The sequence below is a fragment of the Vombatus ursinus genome, unplaced genomic scaffold (genome assembly GCF_900497805.2).
Source record: "Vombatus ursinus unplaced genomic scaffold, bare-nosed wombat genome assembly UNPS02000582.1, whole genome shotgun sequence".
Classification (NCBI taxonomy): Eukaryota; Metazoa; Chordata; class Mammalia; order Diprotodontia; family Vombatidae; genus Vombatus; species Vombatus ursinus.
The window spans coordinates 37,897,407-37,918,902 of NW_020940360.1; the positions used below are offsets into that span (position 1 = coordinate 37,897,407).

The 21,496-nt window shown below is 38.6% G+C and overlaps 2 protein-coding genes across 2 annotated transcripts in view; one reads left to right on the forward strand and one right to left on the reverse strand.

Moving 5' to 3' along the window:
- The window catches only part of WASF1 (WAS protein family member 1), a 131,261-nt gene extending 114,665 nt beyond the window's left edge, over positions 1-16,596 (reverse strand). Inside the window, exon 1 of the mRNA XM_027855872.1 lies at positions 16,467-16,596. The gene's annotated coding sequence lies outside the window, so the exon portion shown is untranslated. The remainder of the gene's footprint in view (positions 1-16,466) is intronic.
- A 906-nt stretch (positions 16,597-17,502) lies between these two features.
- The window catches only part of CDC40 (cell division cycle 40), a 50,894-nt gene continuing 46,900 nt past the window's right edge, over positions 17,503-21,496 (forward strand). The window contains exon 1 of the mRNA XM_027855682.1: positions 17,503-17,720. Within this exon, the coding sequence (XP_027711483.1) occupies positions 17,532-17,720 (189 nt within the window). The 5' untranslated portion in view covers positions 17,503-17,531. The remainder of the gene's footprint in view (positions 17,721-21,496) is intronic.

The following is a 21,496-nucleotide window of genomic DNA, read 5'->3' on the forward strand; positions in this document are numbered from 1 at the left end:
ACAGAGGAAAAGCAGTTAAGCTCAAAGGAAACTGAAACTTGACAGTTTTTGAGGCTTCTCCATGACAGTCCTTCAAATTCATGAAGACATTTATCATGTTCCCTCTGAGTCTTGTCTTTTCCAAGTTAAACATGCCCAATTCTTCTAATCAGTCCTCATATGGAATCATCTCAAGCTTCCATCACCATCTTTGTTACTCGGCTCATGATATTGTCCAGATTATCAATGTTCTTCCTAAAATGTGGCACCCCAAAGTGAACCTAATGCTCCCAATATAGTCAGACCAAGGCAGAATAAAAATGGACTGGCACCTCCCATAGTCTGCTACCCTTCCCCAATCTTGTACTGGGTTCTTTTTAAACTATGGGTGGAACTTTACATTCAAATTAATCAAATTTCATCTCATTAAAGACATCCCATCATTCTAGCTTATCAAGATCCTTTTGGATCCTTTGGCATTCAACCTGTCAGCTATCCTTGCCTTCTTTGTGTCATCTACAAACCTGATAGGCATGCCATCCATACCTTTATCCAAATCACAGTTAAAACAGCATATGGCCAATTATAGATTCCTAGGGCATTCCACTAAAGATTTCACTCCAGGTAGACCTTGAGCCTTTAATGAATACTCTTTGAGGCCAGTCATTCAAACAGTTCCGAATCAATCAGCAAGAATATACTGTGTGTTTATTATGTATTAAGCATTATATTAGAAGCTAGGGACATAAATTTGAAAAAAAAAAAAAAGGAAACAGCCCTTGACTTCAAGATACTTATATTCTATCAGTTAAAATAACATGTACACATGTAAACATTCAAAAATATATATACAAGGTAATGGGGGGCAGAGGGAAGGGCTCTGTAGAAAATGATGTTGCTTGAACTGAACTTTGAAAGAAGCTAGGAATTCTAAAAGGGGAAGGTGAAGAGGTAGTACATGCCAGGTGTGGGAGACAGCTTGGACAAAAACATGGAGGCTAGAGATTGAATGTTGTTTGTAAGGAACAAGTAAACCAGTGTGGCTAGATCATAAAGGAGAGTAAAGTATAAAAATCTGGAAAAAAAGGTTGGAACCAGATTATGAAGGGCTTTAGAAGTCAAACACGGGAGTTGATATTTATCACAGAGACAATAGGGAACCACTGGATATCTTTTGGCATTTGGATGGAGGGATCTACCACTGTTATTTAGCCTACATCAATTTTATCCACAAAAACAACACAAATGATTTTGTCAAAAATTTGGTTAAAATCTAGGCAAAGATATAGACAGTATTTCCCTGATATAGTCAAATTTTTGTTGTTCTTTGGTACAAACATAATTTCATAAATGCAAGAAGCTCTCAGGTGAGGAAACTCCCACCACCTACACAACTGAGCAATTTTTAGTCCTAGAGCTGCCTGCATGACCAGCTTTCAGTTGGCCAACCAATTTACCTGATATCACACACGGTCAGCATATGTCAGAGATGGGACTTTAATCCAAATTGTCCTGAATGTGAGGCTGTCACTCTATCCATTATACCATGTCGCCTCTCCAGTAAACCTATCAGCTAAGTCATGTAGTAAGTAGTGCTAGGCCTGGAGTCAGGAAGACCTAAGTTCAAATCCAGCCTCCAACATTTAACAATAAATAATGATAATAATAACAACTAACATTTATATAGCACTTACTATGTGCCAGACACTGTGCTAAGGGCTTTACAATTATTATCTCACTTGATTCTCCTACTACCCTGGGAGGTAGCTGCTATTATTATCATCTTCATTTTACAGATAAGGAAACTGAGGCTAGTAAATGCCTGTGTAACCCTGGGGCATGCCACTTAATCTGTTTGTTTCAGTTTCCCCAACTATAAACTGGGGACATTATTATTATATTACCATATTGTAATTGATATAACATAATTAATTTTTATATAACTAATAATTAATATGATATATTATTATATTACTATCTCCCAGAGTTATTGTGAGAATCAAATGAGAAATTTGTAAAGCATTTAGCATAGTGCCTGGCACATAGTATTGGCACATTGTGCCTGGCACAATTACTGTTACATAGTAATTGACTTATTAACTAACTGACTGTGGCTACAGTCTAAGATCACTGATGGTGGCCAAGTAATCACATCCACCAGTTCTTTTCTCCTAGGACCTATTTCATCTAGGCCTTGGTGACCAGCACTCATCAAGGGCAACTCGAATGTCTCTTACTATCTCTTTACTCATTTGGGATTTCAACTTCCGATAAAACCATTTTTTGGTACTGCCCTTTCTAGTCCAAGGATCATTCTCTTTGGCAACAAGAAGCAAAATAAGAGGTAAGTAACTCTACCTTTTGCCCTTAAAGTATTACCATTATCCCATCCTACTCTTCAGCAATAGTACTGCAACCCTTCTTTGATCCTCCTCTTTTCCCCAAGATAGTGTTTTTGGATTTTGCTTTAAGACTGGGTATCCCTAACTCATCCAGACTAGAAGAACAGAGGCCACTCAAGGGTTCAAACCCAATTCTGATCAGCCACGAAGTTTCTATGCATATCATTTTTCTAACCTAAGCTGGTCACTTCACCCCTTCTTAATTAGGTTGGTGGTCCTTCTGTCCCAGGGGCTCACCATATTAGTGCCTGACTTAGTACAAACACAAGATCAGGTTCAGCCTGACTGTAACTCAGAACTATAGAACTCAAACTTATCCATTAGCCTTAGCCTCCCCAACAGCAGGGAAGAGTAGGCATGCTACCACGATGCCAGGCACCAAAATAGCTTTAAAAAAAAAACAACACTTTTTTGTCCTTAGCATTCATCATTCCGAGCTTTAGTGCACCTAAAATAGTTTTATAGGATCATGCCACATTTTTGTATTAAGCCTCTAATACCCATCCTTTTTGGCCAGGCTATCTTTTTTATGTCTTCACAAAATCTCTGCATCCACACTGATCTCCTCCCTAACTATAGAATTTAGATAACTCCTCCTTTGCATCCTCATCAGAATGGTTTCAATATGCATTTTCAGCATTTCGTTGTTGAGAGTTTTCTATCCTATTGGACTGACTTCTGTAAAACTGTCTAACAGCTTGAAATTGCTGATACAAGAACCCATAAAACAAAGTAGTCTGGGAACATTTAACACAGTGATGAACAGCCTTATTTCATAGCTAGACAGTCCTGAAGATAATCACTACATTGACAAAATAGGCTATTCAATAACAATGATCCTAAGGAGTTGCAGAAAGATTAAATTATGTCCTAACTTCTCTAAAAAGGCAAGGAAGATTGAGCCATGCTAAAAATGGTAATATTAACTGAATTAATTTACAGTTTTAGTGCTGTGCCAAACAACTAAGTCATTAATATAGAGCATGTCAAAATAATAATAAAATTCATTAGGCAGAACAACAGGTCTATGATATCAAGAAAAATAATGGGGGAAAAGGTAAGAATGTATGGGCAATAACCACAACCTATATTATAAAGCAGTAATCATTAAAATTATTTGGTAGTGGTCAAAAAAATTTAAGTATGTCAGAAGAATAAATTAGATGTATAAGATTCAGAAATAATTTTTTCAAATTCTAGCTTTCAATGATCTCCAGAACAAACTACTTAGAGGACTCCAATAAGAATTGCTGGGAAAACCAAAAAAGTTTGATAAAAAATAGATTTAAATAATCATCTTATACCACATATCACAGTAAGTTCTAAATGGGATAGGGATTGGGGTAGTTACCAGAAAAGTGAATTCATTGGCATAAAGAGCTACAGGTGAATTACTTCCATTAAAATAATAGCCAGATACATTAGCACCTTATCTGCAACTTGTAATCTTAGAGAGCTGTTTATAACACTGCCAAGGTAACAAGACAGTAATATGTCAGAGGAGGGACATGATTCCAAGTCTTCCTGTCTTCAAGTCAGCTCTCTATCCACCACACCACACCGTCAAATGTATGCTTAATGTTAAATGTTAAATGGTCCAATAAAAAATTGGAGGAAAAACAAATAACGGTACACTTCACAGCTATGGCTAAGAGAAAAATTCTTAAGCAAAAAGCGGATAGAAGTGATAAAAAAGATGAGACAAGTTTCATCACATGAATTTGAAAAGCTTTTGCACAGGCAAAAGCAAAATTAATTAAGCTAGGATAAGGCAAACTGTTACTGGGGGAAAATTGCATCAAATGTCTGTAAGGGTCTGATATCCAAAAGATATAAAGGATTAACATAGTTATCAAAAATAAGGTACCACTGCTGGATAGATAAGTGATTAAAGGGCATGAACAATAAATTCCCTGAGGTCAAGGACTCTTCTATTTTGTTGTTGTATCCCCAGTATCTAACAGGGGTGAGGAACCTTCAGCCTCGAGGCCACATGAGGCCCTTTAGGTCCTCCAGCATGGCCCTTTGACTGAATCCAAACTTCACACAACAAATCCCCTTAATAAAAGGATTTGTTCTGTAAAAGTTGGACTCAGTCAAAAGGCCACACCCAAGGACCTAGAGGGCTACATGTGGCCATGAGGTTGCAGGTCCCCCACCCCTAGGCCCTCACACATAGTAAGCATTTAATAAAAGCTTGTTGATTGATTCTCAGAAGAACTGCAAACTATTAGCAATTTTATAAAAGATTTCTTCAAATTGCTAGAAAAGCAAATTAAAATAATTGTGAGGTTTTACATGAAAAAGTGATGAGAAAATGCATTTTCCTTCATTGGGATAGGTAGGAAATTACTATGGATATAAAAAACTGAATATGCTTTTTAGACATGGTCATTGTGTCCACTGGTTTTGCTAAATTGATTTTTTTCCCCTTCTAAAACTCTACTATAAGGAAGGGCTTATTGGATAGGTTGGGGGCGGGAAGGAGAGAATATTTGGAAATGAATAGGATGTGAAAACAAAAAAGTATCAATAAAAAGTGGCAGGGAAAAGATTTATATCAATGACAGAATAGTTTTGTGTTTCAGTTATCCAGAAAATTTGCTTACATAGAAGAGTTTATTCCCTAACAAGACATTACTGTATTTTATTTGTTCTTAAATTGGCCTAACATTCATTTTCCTAAAAATAGTTATTTATAAAACCCAGTTTGCACATCATTAACTTTGTAACATAGTACCTCATACCTGTGAAATATATAAGGTTTTGGAAATAAATTAGCACATCTCATTTTTTTTAGCACATTTTTTTACCAACACTTATAAAGTAGCTCTCAAAATAAACTGCAAATAGAATCCTGTCATATTTATAAGTAGGGTTTTTAGTCAGTTTCCTTCCATATATCAGGATATGAAATTAGCTAAACTTCAGAGGGCAACTTAACAATGAACTGCTTCTTTCACCTTCACCTATGGAGCACATCTTTAAAGTCTGGCTTATTTGTCATTTTATTAAGGGATCAACTAAACTTGCATCACACTATTAATCTTAGGATTAATTTTGCCAAAATTTCTAATTATAAAGTTTCTAAGAATTTACATCACATCATTCAATTCCTCATATCACATATTGGTCAAGAAAAAGACTCATAATTAATAATTATAATTTATTTTTATAGCTTTTTATACATTTCAAAATATTTTCAAGTTAAGTCTCCTAATAGCCTTGTGAAGTAAGGAGGGCAGTTTGTTGTTAGTCTCACTTTTGAGATGAAGAAACAAGCACAGTGAAGTTTAAGTAACTTAAAATCAGTACTGTTCTAAAATATGCTTTCAAATTCTATTTATTTCTAAGCTTAACAAGAGTAAAAAAAAAAAAAACTATTAAGAAAGGAAGGCATTCACAAGCCCTGTGGTCTTCTGCCACTACCCCATTTCCATTCTTTCACAATTTCCATAGAACTTTTCAACAAAAAGTCTTAGAAACAACATCTTAGTTATTAATAGGCTTAAGTTGTTAACAAGACAACAAAATGCACCAGGAATACACAACTAAGGACATGTTTTGTGAATTTTTACTTTTAACCAAGAGTTCTTTGCCACTGGGGCTCCATGATTACATAGAGTTTTGTCTCTCTGAAGTTCACTTCCATGACAATCCTATTCTTTGAAGACCACTCAAGAATCCCTGGATCTTAAATATATCTGGAATAGATATAATGAGAACAATGCAATAGGTATAGTTGGGGTGAAACAAGACAGGAAAGCATAAAATAACGTGTTTTGTGTTCACAGAACCACAAGTTAGATTAGGACCAAAAAACAAAAACATAATTAAAGAGATTATTTCCACGCCTTACAAATACAACATGGACACTATGGAAATATGTAGATAAAATCCTAGAAAAATAGGACACAGAAAAATCATACATACCCTCTTTTATAGTCCAGTTTTAAATATCATTGTGCTATCTCATTGACTCAGATCTAAGAAGCACAGCAGTACAATTCTAAGAAAGATCTAGACAAAGTTGAAAATAAATTACTTTTTTTCCTTTCCATTTTATAGAAGAAAATATATTACAAAATAAACTTTCTGAGATTTTGTCAAGATAGTAATTAAATTAAGCTTAAAATAAAGCATTTAGCACACAAGACACAGTAGTCAATGACTATGGTAAACTACTGTATGATAAACCCAAAGACTCCAGTGTCTGGTATAAGAACTCACTATTTGACAAAAACTGCTGGGAAAACTGGAAAATAACTTGGCAGACTTACACCATATACCAAAATAAAGTCAAAATGGGTACATGAGTTAGATATAGAGGCTGATACTACCAGCAAACTGGGAGAGCAAGGAATAGTTTACCTGTCAGATTTATGGAGAATGGAAGAATTTATGACCAAACAAGAGATAGAGAACATTAAGAAATGCAAAATGGATAATTTTGATTACATTAAATTGAAAAGCTTTTGTACAAACAACACCAATGCAACCAAGAATAGTAGAGAAGCAGAAAATTGGGAAAGAATTTTTACAATCAGTGTCTCTGATAAAGGCCTCATATCTAAAATATATAGAGAATTGAATCAAATTTGTAAGAATACAAGTCATTCCCCAATTGATAAATGGTCAAAGGATATGAATAGGCAGTTTTCAGATGAAGAAATTAAAGCCATCTATAGTCATATGAAAAAATGCTCTAAATTACTATTGATTAGAGAAATGCAAATCAAAATATCATACCTATCAGATTAGCCAACACGACAAAACAAGAAAATTATAAATGTTAGAGAAGATGTGGGAAAATTGGAACACTAATGCATTGTTAGTGGAGTTGTGAACTGATCCAACCATTCTGGAAAGCAATTTGGAACTATGCCTAAAGGGCTATAAAAATGTGCATACTTTTTGACCCAGCAATACCACAGAGATCATAAAAATGGGAAAAAGACCCACATGTACAAAAATATTTATAGCAGCTTTTTTTATGATGGCAAAGAATTGGAAATTGAAGGGATGCCCATCAATTGGGGAATGGCTGAGCAAGCTGTGGTATATGAATGTAATGGAACAGAATTGTGCTATAAGAAATGATGAGCAGGCAGACTTCAGAAAAACCTGGAAGGACTTATATGAACTGATGCTGAGTGAAATAAGCAGAACCAGGAGAACACTGTACACAAATAACAGCTACATTGTGTGATGACTGACTCTGATAGACTTAGCTTTTCTCAGCAATACAATGATCCAAGACAATTCTAAAAGACTCATGATGGAAAGTGCTATCCACATCCAGAGAAAGAACTATAGAGTCTGAATGTAGATCAAAGCATAATATTTGCTCTCTTTTTCTTTTGTTTTGTTTTGTTTCTTCTTTCTTGTGGTTCCTCCCATTCATTCTAATTCTTCTTTACAATATGACTAATGTGAAAACATGTTTAATAGGAATGTATATGTAGAGCCTATATCAGATTTCATGCCATCTTGGGGAGGGGGAAGAGGAGGGAGGCAGAGAAAATTTAAAACTCAAAAGCTTATGGAGGTGAATGTTAAAAACTAAAAATAAATTAATTAATTTTAAAACAAAAAAATAAAGCATTTATTGGAATGTTTACTTTGATAGAAGTAGCTTGTGGGGGAGGGGAACGGAACAAGCATTTATTAAGCACTTACTATGTGTTGGGCACTGTGCTAGACTCTTCACAAATACTATCTCATAAAATATTTATGGCTGATCCATTTGTATCTGTCACATCCAACATTATTTTGCAGAGGTTATTTTTTTTAAGAAAACGTGGCATAATAAAATTAAACTCAACAAATATTTATTAAGTACCTTTTTAGACCAGAAACCGGGGATACAAACACTAAAAAAGTCCCTACCCTCCAAAAGCTTACATACTACTGAAGGGCATACAGGTGCACAGATAAGAAAATACAAGACATATACAAAGGAAATTGAAAGTAATTGTGAAGGACAAATAATAAGGGGGGGGGATCAGGAGAGGCCTCTTATAGGGGGTGGCCCTTAATATGAGAACTAAAGGGAACAAGGCAAATAGTGAGAACATTCTAGGCTTGGGGGACAGACTGTACAAAGGGATAGAGGTAGAAGATGGGATATCAAGTGCAATGAACAGTTGGTCTGTTGAAGTAGGCCAGTTGGGCTAGAGCATAGAGTACATAAAGGTGATTAATGAGTAATCAAGCTAGACATATAGGCTGGAGTTAGATTATGAAGGGCTGGCTTTAAATGGCTAGAATTTATACAGCACTTTAAGGTTTGCAAAGAACTTTGCAAATAATATCTCATTTTATCCTCACAACAACCCTGGAAGATTGGTGCTATTGTAATCACTCCTATTTTACAGATGAGTAAATAAGAACAGACAAAGGTTAAGTGACTTGCCCAGGATCACACAGTTGGTAAGGATCTAAGGCTGGATTTGAACTCAGTTTTTCCTGATAACAAGTCTAACTCTCTATCAACCAAACAGATTTTATATTTTATTTTGGAGGCAGCGGGGAACCACGGAAGCTTCTTGAGCAATGAGAGGCAATAACATAGTCAGACCTGTAGTTTAGGAATATCAGTTTTGAAGCTGTATAGAAGATAGATTCAAAGTCAGGGAAGCTGGGCAGAGGGGGAATAATTAGAAGGCTATAGTCCAGGGAAATGATGATGATGACAATGATGATAATAGTAGTGGCCTAGAGTAGCAGATTTGTGATGGAAGAATAAAGAGAAGCAGATGAATGTAACATATCATGGAGGTAAAAATGACAATACTGGAGAACTTCTGGGCCGTGAAAGGTAAACGAGATTGAAGAAGAAAGGATGATTCCATTTGTGAACCTGAGTGATATGGAAGAATAGTGATGCTCTCAACAGAAAGAGAAGTGAGGAGAAGGGGAGGGCTTAGGGGGAAGATGAATTGAGTTTTGTATAAGCTGAGTCTGAGATGTCCAAGAGATACATGCAGGTGGATATGTCCAACAGGCAATTGGTAATGGAGGAACAGAGCTCAGGAGAGAAATGGGGGCTAGATATGTAGACCACAGAATTTGGGAATTGAAAGAGACCTCAGTCCAAGCCATAATTGAAAAAGAATCTCCACTATAACGTACCTACTAAGTAGTCATCAAGCTTCGGTTTGAAAGGCTCCAATTAGGAGAAACCCACTACATCCCAAAGCAGCCCATAGACTTAATTAATTTCTAACCATACCTCCCGGTTCCGTACCTTCTGAGACCAAAACAGTACAAATCTGATCACTCTTCTACCTGCTAACTCTTTAAAGACTTAATGACCAATATCATGTCTCCTCAATCATCTCTTTTCCAACTAAACATTCATCATATGATTCAAAGCCCTTCACCATCCTACCATCCTTGTTGCCTTTCTTTGGGCACTCTCCAGTTTACTAATGCTCTTCCTAAATTTCAGCATTGAGAATTGAGGAACACACTCCTTATATGTAGGTAACCATGAAAGAATACAAAGGGACTAGCACTTCCTTATTCAGTCAATTACCATTTATTAAGTGCCTACTATGTGCCTGGCACTGTGCTGAGGACCAGGGATACAGAGAAAAGCAAATGACAGCTCCTGCTCTTGAGGAGCTCACAATCTAATGGGGGAAACAACAAGAAAACAAATATGTACAAACAAGCTACATTCAAGATATAGAGGAAATAATCAATAGTGGGAAGACACTAGAACTAAGAGAGATTGGGAAAGTTTTCTTATAGAAGGTGAGATTTTAGCTGGAACATGAAGGAAGCCAGGAGATGGAGAGGAGGAGGGAGAGCATTCCAGACATGGAAGACAGCCATAGAAAATGCCCAGAGCCAAGAGATAGAGTGTCCTGTTCAAGGAGGCCAGCGCAAGTGGATGGGAGTATGTTGTTGGGGAGGAAGGGATGTACGGTATAAGAATACTGGAAAAGTTGGGGGAGGGGGGACAGGTTATGGAGGGTTTTTTGAATCTTGTATTTGATCCTGAAGGGGATAGGAAGCCTAGAAGCTGCATCTTGATAAGATGGGGTTTTTTGTTTGTTTGTTTGTTTGTTTACTTTTGTTTTGCTATAGTGAGTCTATAGTCCATTAAAACATCAAGATTTTTTTTTCAGAAAAAGTGCTATGTAGCCATGCTTTCCCCATCTAATGCTTGTGAAACTGAATCCTTTAATCGAAGTGTAAGACTTTACATTTATCTCTACTAAATGGTGTTATGATTTATCCCGTATCTTATTAGAACCTTATTCTGTCACCCACCCAGTGGGTTTGCTATCCTTCCTAGCTTTGTGTCACCCATACATTTGATAGAGATGCTGTCAATGCTAGTATCCAAGGCAATGATCAGATTTTAAATAGCACAGGCCAAGCACAAATCACTGAGGCACTCCACGGAACACCTCCTGCCAAATGGACATTGAGCAATTAATAAGTCCAAGTTGAGTCCCTCAATTCAACTGGTCCCATACTCATTTAATTATCATATCCTTTAGTCTAGATCTCTTTGTCTTTTCCACTAGAATAGTATGAGGTATTTTATTAAATACTTTGCAAAAATCTGAGGACACTTCCTAGCACTCCATTCATTGACCTACCAGTTTATTAACCCTGCCAACAAGGAGATAAGTTTTGTCTGTTATGACCTGTTCTTGATGAAGCTGTGCTGATTCTTTATAATCACTACTTCTTTTTCTAGACATTCACCAACCATCTCCTTAATGATCCATTCTAAAATTTTCCCAGAGATCAAAGTCAGGCTCATTTGCTTATAGTTCTAAGATTTTGTTTCCTTCTCCCCCCCCTCTTTTTTTAAAAATCAGGATATCTGCCCTACTCAAGCCCTGTGGTTTTTCTGTCATTATTCACCATCTTTTTAAAAATCACTGACAGTGTCTTGGAAATTATATCTGCCAATCTTTTTGTGCTTATCTTGGATATCAACTTTCCATGTTGGCCTTTACTGTTTTACTATTTCCAATGCAAAAGTCATTCTCCTTCACAGAGATAAGGGGGTGGGGTAAGAGAAAGAAAGAAATGAGCAGCAAATAAGACTTTGGAGTCACCTGCATAGAGATAAGAGTTGAACCTACGACAGTTAAAGAGATCCTCATACTTAGTGTTAGGAGATGGATAATGATCCTACAAAGGAGATCAAGACAGTTAAGAGAATGACAATAGAGTGACATCATGAAAACCCAGGGAAGATAGTATATCCAGATGGGGGAAGTGGTCAACAGTGTAGAGAGAACAAGAAGTGGGACTGAGGAAAGGCCATTAGAGAGACAGAGAGAGACAGAGAGAGACAGACAGACAGACACCTTGGAGTTTCAATCTGGTGGTAGGGATCAAAGTCAGTATGTATGGGGTTGAAAATCCAATAGGTTCATAGAAATCTTTCCATATTTCTCTTAATTTCTGATATTCAATGTTTCTTACTGGACAATAATATTCCATTACATTCATGTACCACAATTTGCTTAGTAAATCCCTATTCCCAAATATTACAACATAGTTTTTGTTTCCAGTTCTTTGGTACCACAAAAAGTGCTGCTATGACTATTCTGGAGTATGTGAGCATGTCTTTTTTACTTTAATCACTTTGTGGTACATGCCTAACAGTGAAACCTCTGGATCAAAAGATATAGACATCTTAAGTTACTTTTTCACAAAATTCCAAATTCATTTCCCAGAATTTTTGGAATGCTTAACCAACAGTGTATTAATTTGGAAGCTAGGTGGTCCGGTGAATAGAGAGCTACCTCCCTGGATTGTTGTGCAAAATGAGATCATATTTGGAAGTGCTTTGCAAACTTTAAAGTGCTATACAAATGATTGCTATTGTCAATGTGCTTGCCTTCTTGCAGCCCCTCCTAAATTGATTATTTACATTTTTGCCATCTTTGCCAATTCGTTACATGTGAGATTTCAGAACTGTTTTAATTTGCATTTCCTTTATTATTGATAATTTGCATCCATCCTTCATATAGCTGCTAATATTCTACAACTCCTTTAAGAACTTTTGTTCATATTCTACATGGGAAAACTCATATGACCTGATGCAGAAAGGAGTAAGCAGAACAAGGAAAATAACATATATGGCTACCCAGTGTAAATGAAAAGAACAATGGGCTGAAAGTGATCAGTATAAATCAATGAACAATGGACTGAAATTAAGCATCACTATAAATGGAAAGAACAATAGACTGAAACTGAACATTAAATAATTAAAATGTTCAAGGTTGGCTCCATTGAAGAAATCAGAAAATTCATCTCCTTTCACTGAAGAGGTGAGGGAGCGTGGGCATGGAATGCCGCACATGCTGTCAGACACAGTCTATGCATTGCCTGGTTTTGCTGAACTTCATTTTAATTTAAATTTGTTACAATTAAAGACTTGCTCAATAAAAGAAGGGGGAGGGATATAGTGGGAAACATGTGATATAAAAGCAAAATTCATAAATAAAGAAAAGAAAAAGGCAAGTAGAAAGTCATAAAATAGTGGCAGGGAATGGTGACATCTTTTTCTAAGAAATTAGCTGTGAAAGGAGGAAAGATCAAAAATCAGTTAATTGGAGGTGATGATTCATTAATACAAGAGAATATTTGGCTTTATAAAAGATTCACATTAGGATTCCTTTAAAAGAAAAAGCTTTCCTAGTATACTTAACATGATTTAGCTTTTCATTAGCACCTCTCTAAAATAAATCAAAGTACTTCCAAATGGAAAAGTATGCTAGTCTGGAAAATTGAATTATCTCTTAAAATGAGATATTATGTTTTACCTTTACTCTATAGTAAGTAGATAGTTTTTTAAATAAAAAAAGACTAGGAAATCATTTTTAAATCTGTATTTTTTCATTAAAAAGGATAAGAAAGACTTGAGATTTGTGAACAAAGCATTTGAGAAAAATTTAAAACATAATTTCAAAGGCAAAATGATGCTAATTTATAATACATTCATTACCTGACAGACTAAGAAAATGGAATGTAAAAGTTCTGAACTACATCTGAATGGCTAATTCAGTTTTTAAAAATACAGATTCTAGATAAAGCTCTATGTTGTAGGTCATGATTTAACCCTTAGGATTTAAATAGATTTATGTAAAAGTAAATCCATTTCATTTGCTTTATTTAAAATGTCTATTAATTCTTTTTTGATGCAATGGATATATTTCCTCTAGATACAGTTCGTTACAGAAATCATACAGTGACTGTTTAATTTGATTTGTCCTCTCTTTAATTAACAATATGGCTTACTTTTATTTGTAATTCTTTTACTGAATAATTTCAACAATAGTCAAATGAATTCACAATGAAATAAACAATTAAAAAACCCATAACTATTTCAAAACAACCTTTAATAGTCTAAGAATTTGGGCATCCACATAACCAAGTCATTCACATAATCCAAAAAGTATAATACTTCCTACTGACACCACTAAATATGAAAATTCTTCTAGTTTTTTTAAATGTGAAATAGCAACAAAGTTATTGTTTAATCTAAACAGGTCAAACTTCCTAAATAGGAAATAATGAGATACAAGCTATCAGGTTGTAAAGAATTCAAACAACAGGCTATTTCAAATTACCCCCACTTTAAAACAAGATGCATGGTTAAATATAGTTTTGATCAACAGAAATACATTATGCCCCTGAACACAATGACTAATCCCTAAGCTTCAATAATAAACAAAGTAACTATCCCACCTTTCAACTGAGGGGTCCTCTTTATATGTTATCTCTCACCTGCTAGTTTCTGAAGGGCAGGGGAAAGGTCTTGTATTTTCTGTAGGCACTTCACTGAACTGAAATAAAGCTTTTATGCATACTTTATCCAAGGGTCTTTAAGCATTCCCTTAGATTTAAAGGATTTTTAAAAATATATGTTCAGCACTAGAATAATGAATTTTAAGTCAGATGAAAAATATTTTTCTCATGAGAGCTTTACCTTCCCAACACAAAGTACAGAATTAATCAGTCATCATGATAAAGTCTAATTGAATTCTTTCATTTTCTATGTATTGAAGCACTTTGCATTCCTATTCAACCTGAAATCTTTAAAATACTTTAAAAACAACAATATCATATTTATGACTTATAAGATTCTTATGAAATAGGTATTAACCCCATTTTGCACAGGAAATCGAAGCACAGAGAGATCCATATAAATCTCCCAGACTTATAACTCATAATATACCATCTCCTACAGCAAGCTCCCTAACATCACATTCCCTCAGATACCACAACTCTTTATCTTGCTATTGCATGTACTCCCTCTATTATGAAACAGTTACTGTATGTATCTCAGTATCAATTGACAATGCCTATCTATACTCAATTCAGTTTAGTCAAAAGTGTTAATAATAAACCTAATCCCTAGGCACACAAAAGAGCTCAGGAGGAGCTGCAATCACACAACAAAGTACTTAGTTTTGGTACCTTTTTCTTTAAAAGTCAGAGATATATAGAATTGATTCTCACAATGATTAAGACATCATCAACGATAATGACTAAAATGTGTTTCTTGGACTTTGAAAAAGTATTTCATCTTTTAGAGATATCCTTTAAACGTTCACATCTTTTAAATGTATCTTTAACAGTGAACAGATAGAAGAAAAAAATGAGAAAATTCTATATAATAAAAGAGAATGATTACAACCAAAATAAAATTTTAAATAAGTATGAAATAATACAGCATGACAATCCTTTCTTAATCCTCCTTTTCTTTCAAAAAATAGAATTTCAAGGAAGGCTGAAATTATTAGCTACCGTGAACATTCAATTACTAAAAATTAAGCAAAGTTCTTAAAATGGAAAATAACAAATTTTCCTTTATAGCAATTTGAGAAATTTACATTGCAGGTGTTTTATTCACACTACGTTGGAAATCACTCCCCCCCCGCGAAAAAATTTGTATCTTAATTCAAAGACTGCATTCTCATTAAAAAATGACTCGATCTTGTTAAACACTATGCTATCAACAATTAGAAACATAATATGCAAGTATGTTTAAGACAATTAGACGTTTTAAAGAAGCAATTATTGACGCCAATGAAAACTCGCATGCCATCTCACCAAAGGGAGCATTAAAATACAACTCACAACGCAGATCTTATGTAGCAAATGAATTAAGCTCAATCGCATCAAATACAATACGTTACATAGGAAAGAATGTGTGAATTGGTTAAAAGACAAGTCGAATTTGTTTGGATCTGCATCGTTTTCAAGCCATGCTCTGTTGGCAAAGCAGTAAGTGCAAGAGTCGTGAGATTCCTCAAACCAGGGAGCATTTTGTACCACGAGGAGGGAGAAGGATATAGAATAATAAGACAGGAGCACTTAATTCTTCTTAGCTGAATTATTTGTCTAGGTAGGGCAATGAGAGAGTTTTCCCAAGAAAGGGAGCTTCTCCCCCTCTTAAGCCTTCGCCAGAACCCCATTTGCAGATACAAGGTGACAGAGACGACAGAAGCAACAGAGAAGGTTGTTGCACTACCGCCCCTGCCGCCACTTCTCCTCCCCCTCAAATGAAGGGGATAAAGGCAATGAGCAAAGCAACTGGACACAAACACGAGCGTGTACACACACACACACACCATACACACACACACACACGCACGCTTGCTTTTTAAGGAGACTCACAGTCAAACGAGGAACGAGGGTTAATGCACGACCCCTAAAGTAGAGCCTTCGCCAAAAGCTAGAAGGTGTGACAGACGGAGGAAGGTCCGAGAAGCAGCAATGACACCTCAGGTGGGACCTGCACCCGCGCCCTCCCAACCTCCCTCCAGCCGCCGCCACCACAGGGCGATTCCAGCAACCAACCACAAGACAGGCACAAACGCCTAGCTCGCTCGCTCAGCAACCAGCTGCGCAGGGGTGGGCGGCGCGGGGGAAAGGAACCCGAAGGAATGGGGGGGGATAGCTAGAAGGGAATAGGCAACCGGGCGGAGGGAGGGCGCTACAACACTGAGCCATGCAGTTTTTCCGGGGGCGTGGAAGGATAGGCAACACACACACACACACACACACACACACACACACACACACACACTCACTCACCGTAAAACCGAGGGGGCGGGGGGAAGCTCTTGTCTTACACCCCCTTCATGCCGGCTGATGCTGCTTGCTACTCCTTCTGCAGCCAATTCCTCCGAAGGCCCTGGGTAGGGGCTCGTGGTGTGGGTGGGGGGGTGGCCCCTTGGATTCCTGTTCCAAGCGACCCAGCCGGACCGGACCCGACCCGGCCCACCCCTTGCTTCGTTTAACCTGCAACAGTTCTAGCTCCGGCTCTTTCAGGAATAACCGGGTGCAAGAAGCACGAGCGAACAACACTGCCAGCCTCCCCCCTCCCCCTACCCCGCCCCCCTAACTAGAGCGCGCGGAGTTCCACTAACGGGAGAAAGAAAAGGGAGCGTGAAATAGGGGGGCTAACAATGCTCCCTCTCCTTCCCCACTCCAAGTTCCTCTCCCTAACCTCCCACTAGGGAGTTTATCCCCCGGTGGGGGGGTCGGGTGAAAAGACCCTCCATTTCCTCCTCGGGCTCCAGTACCCAGGTGAACCCTTTGAGGATGCTGGAAACCCAGCCCCCAACACACCCAAATGGCACGAAAGCCGTGCTTCCCCACCCCCTTTTCTAGAGACTGCGTGGTATAACCCAATCCTCGGTTTGGGGGAGGGGGCCAGAAAGAACTGAGGATGGGCTAGGGAATAAGGTAAGGCAATAGCCAATTGAATGAAACCAGCCACTGAGGGGCGGTGTCAAAAATTCCCCAAGAAAGACTACAACTCCCGTGGTGCTTTGTTCACTCGACGCCGCATGGTGAACTGGTATTTAGCTCACTTGTCTGAACTCGTAGTCTTTTAATTAAGCCGGTAAGGTCCTGGAAGGTATAAAAAGAAACCCAGGTTTCTTTTCTTTCGCCCATTAAGTGATTGAATTTAAGATCCTTGTATTTTATAAATAGATCAAATATTAAATAACCAGTAATATAAACTCCTGGAACTGGCTTAGATTCGGGTTTTGAGGAGGTTGGAGGGCGACCAAAGGTTTTTAGGACCCTTCCGATCGCGGCTCTTTCTTCCGCCAAGGCCTGAGCTGCCCCGGGAGAGTTGAAGCCGTAGTCATGTCGGCTGCCATCGCTGCCCTGGCAGCTTCCTACGGCTCGGGCTCGGGGTCCGAGTCCGACTCCGACAACGACACTGGACGCTGTTCCCTGCCCGCCGCCGACTCCCTTATCCATCTAACGAAGACCCCTTCGGCCAATCTCTCCCTGGTGGGGACCGTGGACGCGGCGCCGGAGGTGGCGGTTAAAGTGAGTATTTTCTCGGCTCTGAGGGGCGAGTCGGGGGGGGGGAGGGTCGGGGTCTGGGGGCGGAAATTGTCCGCTCGGCCCGGGGTCCGCCATTGCGGAGGGGGAGGGCTGGGAGGGGCGGCTCAGGGGAGCTCAGGAGGGCACAGAGGTGTTCGCACGGCACCTCTTTCGAATGGGAGCTCCTTGAGGGCAGGAATCGTGCTCTTCGCCTTTGCTGTGCGCCCAGCACTTGGCCCCGGGCCGGGGTCCGAGCAAGCGCTTAATCTGTGCTTGTTGATTGAGCTTTGTTTGTTGACTGACCGACTGTACTTCCTCGTCTGCCGCGGGGGAGGCTCCTGGTCTTTGATGCCCCGAGATTTGGGAACCATTCTCGACCAAGGCTGTTGCGACCCAGGCCCAGCCCCCCTCAGCCCCATTCCCCTCACTTGGCTGCTGAGGCATTTTTCCTAAAGCTCAGGTCTGACTAACAAGTCTCTAGGAGCAAAGGCAGATTGCCCTCTTCAGCATTTAAAGCCCCTCATGACCTGACCTTAGTCTCCTTTTACGCTGCTTTTTTTTATGAACTCCACATTCTCCTTTTCCTCTCTTCCTATCTCTCCCCTCATCTCCTTCTTCCTCCCTCTCTCTATCCCTTTCTCTTCCCCTCCCTCCCTCCCTCATCTCTTTCTCCCCTCCCACTCACCTTCCCTCCCCACCCCACCCCCCATTTGAAACCTAGCCAGATACCTTGGGGTTTAAGGGCTAGTTTTCTTTTTTATGGACTAGACCTTAAACCCAAATCACCTTGACTCTCATTCATTGGCCAACAATGCAGCCCCAAGCCCCACTTGGTTATTGTTTGGATTCTGATGGCTCTGAGTAAGTGCAAAAATAGCAATTGTTTCTGTTTTGGCCAGAAACCCTGAGAGTTTTTCCCTCCCAGATTGATTTTTTCTTTACTTTTGACTAGGTAAAAAGGGCCATTCTTTGCCTTTTTTTTTTTGTTTGTTTGTTTTGTTTTTACCCACCTAACTTTAATCACTGAATGGGCTTTGCCTCAGATAAACTAAGACCTGGGAAAGACCTTAGCTTGGAAAGGGCAAGGCCTCCCACTCTATCCGGGGCCATCTCCTGTAGTCCTGAGCTGTATCTTTCCACTGGACCCAGATGCTCCGGAGGAGAGAGTGAGGCTGGTGACTTTGCACATCCCTGCCTCACCTAAATCCAGTTCAGTTGCAAGTCATGACAACTGCTTCCTGATGTCATGATCCTCCTCCAGAGCAAAGAACAAACAACCTGTGAGGAGCTGCCCTACTGGGTACCCAACTGGCCAGTTCCAGTTGGGCAGTGCAACTCCTTCCTCCCTCCCTCCCTCCCTTCCTTCCTCCCTCTTCTCCCTCTGTCCACATAGGGAATCATACCCCTACCTGTGGGTCCTCTGCCTAAAGGAATGTAAATTTTGATTGCTGAAACCTGGCATGATATCTTGGGCTTTATGGGCTAGATTCTTTTTTATGGACCATGCCTTAAACCCAAATCACTGTGGCTCTTATTGATTGGCCAACAATAGGCCCAGCCCAAGCCTCCTTACCTGGTGAGAGTATACAGCTCAGCCAGATCTGTGTACAGGATGTTTACAAGTCAGGTACTCATAACTTGAGGTACTTTATACTATTTTGCCTTGTTGTGTACTACGTCTGAATTCTGTTTCATTTATGAGGAAATGGGAAAAAATAGCTTAATTGTATATTAATCTGTATTTTATAACATTTTAGACAAAGGTTCTTAACCTGGGAGCAAACTTTTATTTTTTAATATTTTGATAGCTGTTTCAACATGATCTGTTTCCTTTGTAATCATATGTATTTTATTTTAGGTTTTTAAAAATCAGTAAACAATTATTAAGCACCTAGCATGTGCCAGGCACATTATCCTAAGCAGGATTCCATAGGCTTCAGCTGACTTCTAAAGGAATCTGATACAAAAAAGGTTAGAAATTCCTATTTTAGACATAGGATTCTAGAATTTAGGACGATCTTTTGTTTTTTTGATAAGAAAAGTGAGACCCAGGAAGTTTATATAGCTTGTAGGTGAAAATGCTGGAACTTTAATTTGAGTCTCCTGGCTCCTAGTTAATGTCCCTTTTACTGCATCACACTGCCTTTATTTCTTGATCGTAAAGCAAGGGGTTAAAGGTGTGTGTGTGGGGGGTGTGTGTGTGGGGGGGGGTGTGTGTGTGTGTAAACTAGCTGATGGAATGGATAAAGTAAACCTCCCTCCAGCACTTACTAGCTTTATGACCCTGGGCAAGTCACTTAGCCTTTCTGTTTCTCAGTTTCCTCATCTGTAAATAGTTGTTAGGGGATGAAAACGAGATGATATTTGCAAAGCGATTTGTGTACCTTAAACTGCTATTTAAGTGAACTATTATTGTCAGATATTATTCTCAGAATGATGTTTTTAAATACATAAAATATGTAGTGTCACAGAGGAAACCAATTATATGAAGTAAAGATGTAATTTTTTTTTTCCCCATCCAAGTTCATGGACCCCCTGAAGTCTCTTCATGGATCCCAGGTTAAGAATCCCTGTCATGTTCTGGAATAGAGTTGATAAGTAATAGTGTTAGTTCAAAAACCATTTAAAAAAAGTACGGTTAGGAACCAATCACAGTTGTTAGGAAAACCATAGATGGACAGAAGAGTAGACACCATACTTGCCTTGATTGAACTTTGCCATTGTTTAACCATTAAAGATGGCAATGCTTGAGATCCCACCAGGTGATGAAGAGATGAGACCTCTGACTTAACCAGTTAGCAGACTAGCCAAAAGGGTTTTGAAAGGAAAGAGGAGGAGAAGAATGGGGGAGTTTGCCCACAATAGGAGAAAGCTTGGATGCACTGCCTCCTGGACCTGAGCCCTAGAGAGTAGAGGATGCACTGATGGCCTAGGCAGAAGTTGATGTGCCAGCACTTGTTTGGAATCTTGCACTGATCAGGATGCAAAAATGTTCAATCACTGAGCTTGCTGCCATTGGAGAATGTGACGTTCACAACCCGTTAACAGAAATTCAAATGTGTCTCTCCACTGTTGAAGCCACCATTGGTACCTTAACCAACTCAGTCCTTAAAATAGAGCACATGGTTTCGAAACTAGGGGAGGCTATGGGAAAGTTTGGTAAAGAGGGTACAATCTATATAATGTGTTCAAAGCCACCCAAAACAATTTACAAAAGCTTGACACAAGACTTGGCATCAATTAAACAAGGTACAACCTCAGTGTCAAAGCACTTGATGCAATCCATGCTAGATCACACTTCGAGATTGCACCAGGAGTAGTTGACATAGTTCCCTCAGCTGCCCCTGGACCCCACCTTGACACAACTACTACCCTAGCATCACTAACTGGTGTGGTCTATGGTGGCCTATGATAATCTATGAATAAAAAAAAAATGGTTGTTTATGAACTCCTAATGGTTTGAACTTGGGTGGTAGAGAGTATTTAATATAATAATAATAATAACTAACATCTGTATAGCAGTTGGAGGTGCTAAGTGTTTTACAATTATTATTTCATTTGATCCTCACAACAACAATGGGAGGTAGGTGCTATTATCTGCATTTTACAGATGAGGAAAGTGAAGAAACAAAGTTTAAGTGACTTGCCCAGGGTCACACAACTAATAAGTTTTTGAGGCTTATTTAAATTATGGAATTACAACTTGCTGTTTCTCCAGATACATCTGGTCAAAGGAGGAAAAAATAGTGATCCTTTTTGAACATAGTTATGTTTTTGTC